Source organism: Leptonychotes weddellii, chromosome 11, assembly GCF_054177405.1.
Source record: "Leptonychotes weddellii isolate Sample4059 chromosome 11, ASM5417740v2, whole genome shotgun sequence".
In the NCBI taxonomy this organism is placed as follows: domain Eukaryota; kingdom Metazoa; phylum Chordata; class Mammalia; order Carnivora; family Phocidae; genus Leptonychotes; species Leptonychotes weddellii.
In genome coordinates this window covers 34,721,491-34,729,825 of record NC_138379.1, presented here as the reverse complement: position 1 = coordinate 34,729,825, position 8,335 = coordinate 34,721,491, and the positions used below count along the sequence as shown (strand labels likewise).

Here is an 8,335-nt window from a genome sequence, read left to right as displayed (position 1 = left end):
GATGCAACCCCCTATCTAACTCTAAAACCAGTGCTCTTAACCAATATATTATGAGAATGGAAGCAATCAAAGAAAACAAATCTATACTACAGTATAAGTCAAAGACAGAATAAATCCTTCTGACCAATCAGAATGTTCTCTGCTCATTTGACTCTTGTTAATGTAATCAATTACAATCTCGTATGACTTTGGGTAAGTCACTTTATTTATTTGAATCTTAGTTTCCCAATAAGCAAAATGAGGAACTTGGACTAGGTGATCTTTAATGTGCTTTTTAGCATTAAAATTCCATGACTCAAGGCAGAACACAGAGGATTTTTGGGGTAGTGAAAGATACTATAATGGTAAATACGTGTCATTATAGATTTGTCCATACCCACAGAATGTACAACAGCAAGAGTGAACCGTAATGTAAACTATGGATTTTGGATGATAGTGATGTGTCAAGGTAGGTTCATCAACTGTGCCACTCTGGTGGGGAATACTGATAATGGGGGAGGCTGTCCGTGTGCAGGGATAAGGGATATATACAGGAAACCTTCTGCTCAAAGTTGCTTGTGAACTTAAAACTGTTCTAAAAAAAAAAAAAGTGCATTAAAAAAAATTCTAGGACTCAAATACAAGAACAAATGAGGCAAACATCTTTTAAGCAGAATAACCATACCTCTGCTGATCTCCACATTAGGCAGGCTAAAGATGTCAAGGTCCATCACCCCTCCTTTTGTTTCTTCTGAGAGGTCCAAGAGGACCAGTCTGTCTGCAACGCCCTGTACAGTAAAATAAGAAAAAGAATATATAGCATTATGCAAACACAGCCAGTTACTCAATTTAAATTCATTCAGAAGTGAAGCTAAAGTAGAATGCACAGGCCTCATGTGCTGTCTTATGAAGGAAAAGTAATACAATAGCAATAAAAGGACACGCAATCAAGAAATTACTGTGAACTTGAGTCATGTGACCCTTTAGGCTTGACTGAAAATTGGGATCTAGCAGGACTTAACTCAGAAGTCACAGACTGCAGATTTCCTTTGATGGGACAATGAGTAATAAGGATGAGCTGGTGTACTTAATACATTTGCTGTTGTTCTTGAGTTTATGTTTTCATTTTGATGTCATAATTTCCATCCTGAAAGTACTTAGAGTGATTTTTGCTCTATTTTAGTGCCTCACTTCTAGCATGAAAGTCAACACCAATGCCAAGTTTCTCTTTAAAAAAAAAAGGATAATAGGGGTGCCTGGGTGGCTCAGTTGGTTAAACATCTGCCTTCGGCCCAGGTCATGATCCCAGGGTCCTGGGAGGGAGCCTGCTTCTCCCTCTCCCTCTGCCCCTCTGCCTTCCCCTGCTTGTGCTCTCTCTTGCTCCTGCTCTCTCTCTCAAATAAATCTTTAAAAAAAAAAATTTAAAAAGGATAATAGCCATAAATCTAAAATAAAATCCTATTATCATGTAGCACTTTCCCCAGAGATCTCATGGAAAACACTCCGCATGCCTGTAGATGGCTCCCTGGGTCCCATGGGCTAATGACAGCATAGAAACTCCTCCAAGTCAAGTTACCTTTGTGGAAGGTCTTTTTCTTTTTAAAGATTTTATTTATTTATTTAATAGAATGAGAGAGAGAGAGAGGGAACACAAGCGGGGGGGGTGGGAGAGGGAGAAGCAGGCTTCCCATGGAGCACAGAGCCCGATGTGGGGCTCGATCCCAGGACCCCCTGAATCATGACCTGAGCTGAAGGCAGTCGGTTAACCAACTGAGCCACCCAGGCACCCAGAAGGTCTTTTTCTAAAGTGGTAAGCAGTGTGAGGATCTTTCCTATATTAGTGTGCAAAGGCAAGAGTACCCAGGGATTTACCAGACCATCAGGCAGAAAGTACAAAAGAAAACAACTGAGCTACACTCTGTGACGCTAGGCAAGTCACTGAACTTGGCTTTACTTCATGGGGTTATGAGGATTAATATGTGACCCAAAGCTGGCAGAGGGAAGTCCTCTCTAAATTGTACCTATTAACTTTATTATTGTCAACTACACTCAAAGAGAAATGCAAAGACAACTATGAGTTACCTTTTTATTTATGAGACACACGAAGATCCAAAAGTTAAACAACAGTAGTGTGGGAAAAACTGCATTCTTACACACTGCGGGTATGAGCATAAACTGGTACAATTGATATGGGGGATAATTTGACAAGTTCTATCAAAATTTAAAAACACAGTAATTCCTTTAATCCACTTATCTCACTTATAGAAATTTTCCTATAAGTTTATTAGTACATGTGTAACGTGATACAATGCGTATAAGGAGATTCAAAAGACTAGAAATGACCTAAATGTCCATCCGTAAGGACAACAGCGATAATGAGGCAGTGTAACATAGTGGTTTACAGCAGAACTTCCCAAGCTTGAAGGGATCACCATTTAATAGATCAGTACAGCACACGGAACACCAGGGGTTGTGTTAAAATGCAGATTTGCTTCCGCAGGTCTGGGGTGGGGCCTTAGAAAATACAAGTCTAGTAAGATCTCAGATATGGCCGGTGCTGCTGGTCTGAAAGCCACACGCTGAGCAGTAAAGACTTAGAATACAGGCTCTGTAAACAGACTGCCTCACTTCAAATCCTGCCTCCATTTATTAACAGTGTGACTTTGGGCAAGTTGCATAACCTCCCTCTGCCTTGATTTCTTCATTTGTAAAATGGCAGTAATGATAGTACCTAACATATAGGGTTAGGTAAAACTTAGTAAAAATTAGTCAAGTCGTTTAGCGGAGTGCCTGGCACCTAGTAAGCATTCAGCAAAGGTCAGTTACTGCTGCTGCCACCACCACTTCTACCGACACCATTATGGCTACTACTGTATCATAATATTTGATATATTGTATCTTGCATCAAAATACTAATGCTTACAAGGAAAAATGGAAAAAAATTTCCATTTAGACAGTTTACAGACAAAAGAATACTGACAGTGAGACCCTTCCAACTGTTAAAGAAACATGACTTTAAGGGGATTTCTTGTACTTAACCAAAACCAAACAAAATTGATAAAATTCAGTACTGTTAGGGATGTGAAAAACCAGATTGATGTGCATACTGTTATTAGCAGCATAAATTAATTCTGCCTTTCTGAAGCACAATCTAGCAATATGTAGTAAGTACCATAAAGACCATTCATACCCTCTGATTCACCAGTATTGGGTTTTTTTTTTTTTAAGATTTTATTTATTAGAGAGAGAGCGAGCACAAGCAGGGGGAGTGGCAGGCAGAGAGAGAGGGAGAAGCAGGCTCCACCCTGAGCAGGGAGCCCAATGCGGGACTCGATCCCAGGACCCTGGGATCATGACCTGAGCTGAAGGCAGACGCTCAACCAACTGAGCCATCCAGGCGCCCCCACACTAGTACTGTTTTCGAGATTATGTACACTTAAAAGAAAATTCAGAGGAGAAAATAAGCAACTTGTGAAGCAATGTTTATGGAATCATTCTGTTTAGTAACAAAGGAACTGAAAACAATTCAAACTCCAATTAAGAGGGATTTGTGTATTCAGATGGAAAGTGGAGGAAATGAAATGAAGTCAAAAGTTAGTATATGTTGTTCTGTGCAGCCAGCTTTTAAAATTTTCTAGCTCCCTGGATACAATTTAATTATTTACTAAAGTACAACCTATCCCTAAGACATATGTGAGTCTGAAATAAAAAGGGAAGAGTTTAGGTGACAAAAATTTTTTAAAGATCTTATTTATTTATTTGAGAGAGCGAGAGAGAGAGAGCACAAGCAGGGGCAGAGGCAGAGGCAGAAGCAGGCTCTCCAATGAGCAGGGAGCCTGATGCGGCACTAGATCCTAGGACCCTGGGATCATGACTGGAGCTGAAGGCAGATGCTTAACCGACTGAGCCACCCAGGAGCCTGACAAACAATCAGATTTTAATAGAAAAGAAAAAAACAAAATGCCCGCTACCAAATAAACAGAGAGGGACAGCTATTCCACTCTGGGCTACATCCCTGAAAAGACACAGACATGCTGTTACGATGATACTGGGACCCTGGAAGGTCTTTTGAACCTCTCTGGAAGGGAATTTAAGCCTTTCTGAAAATAATTTATATACAGAAGATCTAGTAAAAAGGACTGATGGAAAAATAAACAAATTTCAAACTAGTGTAAAATATCAATTTAGATACATCTAAAACTAATGATGTAATGTATGGGGATTAACATAAGAATAAAAAAAATATATCAATTTAGAAACTATGGTCCTAAGAGAAAGTGGAGTAATTACACAAGAAAAGGCAATTTTTAAGAAAAAAAAGTTAATTTTAGAAAGAGCTAAAATTAAGTATTATATTAAATAAGAGCTTAATTAAAGCGGCATGACTCAGAAAACACAAAGGAATTGGTGACTAAGTCAGATAAATGTCACGTTGAGGTTTCCCTTGGAATAGGATGATGAGCCCATTGTTCAAATCTCTTTTTTAAAGCCTATTCCATGACCACGTACTAATTAAGAAGCAATATCCCTAATGAGAGCTTTCAGTTTTTTTTTTGCCAACTTACTAAATATATTTTAAGGCAAAATGAGGTTTTTCCACAAGACAAAATGAAGCCATCATTTCTTGTATGTTAAACATAAACTGCCTGAAAGTGTAGCAACATGATAGATGGATGTATAAGCACGATGCTTACATACCTTTGCTGAGATTGCTAATGTGCAAGCAATACCTAGTTCTCCACCTCCAACCACAGTAATTTTATTGACTGTTTTATGCTCGTGATTTACCCAGTTCTTTGAATTCATGTCTGAGACACCTAGAAATAAAAGTGCATTGCCATGAGAATTTTGAAATAATATCAAAAATCTTTTTTAGCATCTTAAAAAAATACACCAACCTTCAATCACTTGGACAGAAAACATGGTGCTAGTCCAGAAGAAGCACTCAAAAATATGTGAACAAGTGACAAGCAAGACAGACAGGAATCTCAGTAAATATTCTACTAAATAGAGACTACCCCTTTAAAAAGAAAATATCTTTCTAAACAATTAAAACATATTATATAAGACTAAAAAATAGAATTTCCATAATCCTGAAAAACATTCTGATTCTTACCACTCTGTTCTATTAATGCAAAAATGTTTAACACCTTACTGAATTTTATAAGCATGGATATTTTGCTTTATCCTCAATGAGAAACATGAGAATCACAAATTTTCTGATCCAATATATTTACTGAATGAGGCAAAAAGCCACATAAACATATAATGAAAAAGGTTTGGGATCATCATATCAAGTGATTTTGAGCAAAACACCAAATTATTTTATCTGTCAGTGTAAGAGTAATCTTTTCCATTTTAAGAAACTACAATTATTGGAACTGTATGGTAACACCCTATGATAGACGTATAGGATTTTTGATTCAACACAGATAGGTACAGATACATGAATATATTTATTTACAGAAATCCAGTAGCAGAGAATAAAGGATATTAGTGAGAAATTGTAAGTTCATAACTCTGATCAACAAAAATACAAACCTTCAGTGATTTTTGCAATATAGGCTAGCAAGTCTACCTGCCGTGCCTCATCAGATGACGGTAGAGAATACAGGGGAAGTTCCTCTTGAAACTTGGCAATCATTTCTTTAATTAGTCCAACAATGACAGATTTAGGCTGCAGAATACAAAGGGAAAAGTTACGCAAAAATTTTTCTAAAGAATACTGCCTTGTTAACCTATATATTGTTACCAAGTTAACCAAAAGAAAGTTTTGCATTATGCTCTTATTTTTTGAAAACTACCATACAAATTACATAATGCTTTTTTTTTTTTTTAAAGATTTTATTTATTTATTTGACAGAGAGAGATAGTGAGAGCAGGAACACAAGCAGGAGGAGTGGGAGAGGGAGAAGCAGGCTTCCTGCTGAGCAGGGAGCCCGATGTGGGGCTCAATCCCAGGACCCCGGGATCATGACCTGAGCCGAAGGCAGACGCTTAACGACTGAGCCACCCAGGCACCCCCAAATTACATAATACTTTTAACTGAAAAATTACTTAATTCTTTAAACTGAAAATTAGAGAAATGCTAATCCACATCTCCAAAAGATGGGAAAGTAACATGAATGTGCTTTTGGCAAAGTACCTACGTTCAGGAACTGTCTCTCTTTTTTTGATTTTTTTTTATTTTGAAATAATTTCAGACTTATAGAAAAGTTGCAAAAAGAAGTACAAAAAATTTTTAAATGTTAACATTTTAGCACATATATTTTCTCAGTCTCCTTCCCTCTCTATATTTTTCTGAACCAACTGAGAATAAATTGCAGATCTAATACCTTTTCACCCCAAATACTTTAGTGTATATTTCCTAAAAGAAAAAACAAGGGCGCCTGGGTGGCTCAGATGGTTAAGCGTCTGCCTTTGGCTCAGGTCATGATCCCAGGATTCTGGGATCGAGTCCCGCATCGGGCTCCCTGCTAGGTGGGGAGCCTGCTTCTCCCTCTCCCTCTGCCTCTGCTTCTCTGCCTCTCATGAATAAATAAATAAAACATTTAAAAAAAAAAAAAAGAAAAAACAAAACAGGGGTGCCTGGGTGGCTCAGTCGGTTGAGCGTTTGACTCTTGGTTTCTGCTCAGTTTGTGATCTCAGGGTCCTGGGATCAAGCCCTGTGCTGGGCTCCACACTTGGGGTGGAGTCTGCTTGAGATTCTCTATCTCCCTCTGCCTCTGCCCCTCCTCCTGCTTCACGTGTGCATGTGTTCTCTCTCTCTGTCTCTCTCTCAAAATAAATAAAATCTGCAAAAAAAAAAACCCAAAAACCCCAAAAAACAAAAAACCAGACATTCTCCTATATAAGCATTATCAAATCAGAAAAGTAACACTGATAAAATATTATCTAATCCAGTACTGTTTCTTTTAATTTATTAAACAACCGTAGTGAAATCCACTTAACCTCTCTGAGCTTCAGTGTTATCAGCAGTATAATATGAATAATAAATCCCAAGTGGCTGTTAGGGGAAACAAATGCATGCAACCTATATGCTGTGAGTGTAAAATATTTATTATTACTATTAAAAATATTCAATAGTTTGCTCATTTTAAAAAGTGCTTAATTTCTCAAGAGTCTGAGTTTCACTATTTATAAATTAAGAGGATGAAGCTATTAGGATCAAAAACTCAAACACTTTTATTTTTTTATTTTTATTTTTTAATGTTTTATTTATTTATTCATGAAAGTCAGAGAGAGAGAGAGAGGCAGAGGCAGAGGGAGAAGCAGGCTCCCCGCCTAGCAGGGAGCCCGATGCGGGACTCGATCCCAGGACCCTAGGATCATGACCTGAGCCGAAGGCAGACGCCCAACCATCTGAGCCACCCAGGCGCCCCTCAAACACTTTTAAAGACCAAGCAGATAATAATGTGTGAAGTTGTCAAGTATAAGAAAATTTAGGGAGATGGTTATTGTAGCAAATTGGAAAGAGTATACATATAGGCATTCAGATTCATATTAAGAACAAAACAAAACAAAGCAAAACAAAACCACTTTGCTGTTCAACAAAATTCTGTAGGTCTAACACAGCACATTGAATCTCTTGGGGAAAACGTCTGTAATCCTTGGCCTAGACAGCCTCTAGATTTCTTCCAGCTCCAAAATTCTATGTAATTCTACTACGTAATTATAATTCCAACTGCATGAGCAATTTAAAGTTACTGTGGTACTTTTAAATAGGGCAATTTAAATAATGTATTGTCTTCTTAAGACTAGTTCTAGTTTAAAAAAAATTGTTTTAGCTTTTTTTTTTTTTTAAGATTTTTTATTAGACAGAGAGAGACACAGTGAGAGAGAGAACACAAGCAGGGGGAGTGGGAGAGGGAGAAACAGGCTTCCCGCGGAGCAGGGAGCCCGATGCGGGGCTTGATCCCAGGACCCTGGGATCATGACCTGAGCTGAAGGCAGACGCTTAATGACTGAGCCACCCAGGTGCCCCTGTTTTAGCTTATAATAAAGAGGCTCAAAATAGTAAAATGAAATCAATACTGTTTAAACTAAAATAAAGCATAACCTCAACTAGACTATAGGACTACCTCTGAGTATTTACTATAGAAACAAAACTATGAAAAGAGATGCCAGTGAAAACCAGAAAGAGGAAACAGGAAAAATGAATTCCCACAACAGGGCACAGATGTCAAAATACTGTTTGAGGATAGCTTAAAAAAAAAAAAAGGGTAAAAATGGATGAAGGAGATAATTAGAGCATACATAAATCGACTGACATATGAAAAAGATTTGAATTTCTCAAATAGTCAAAAAACTAAACATTAAGATATCATTTTTGTCCCTCCAAATGACAAATTTTTTA

General features: G+C 37.7%; 1 protein-coding gene across 4 annotated transcripts in view; it reads right to left on the bottom strand.

Annotated features, from left to right (window-relative positions):
- Positions 1–8,335, bottom strand: part of UEVLD (UEV and lactate/malate dehyrogenase domains) — a 45,818-nt gene that overhangs the window by 23,117 nt on the left and 14,366 nt on the right. For all 4 annotated transcript variants that reach the window (XR_014138651.1, XM_081798500.1, XM_081798499.1 and 1 more), the window contains 3 exons: positions 5,521–5,656; positions 4,678–4,796; positions 665–767 (listed from right to left, as the gene is read on the bottom strand). Coding sequence is in view for 3 of the 4 variants with exons in the window: in XM_081798500.1 (XP_081654626.1) it covers positions 665–767; positions 4,678–4,796; positions 5,521–5,656 (358 nt within the window). In the remaining variant the exon portion in view is untranslated. The remainder of the gene's footprint in view (positions 1–664; positions 768–4,677; positions 4,797–5,520; positions 5,657–8,335) is intronic.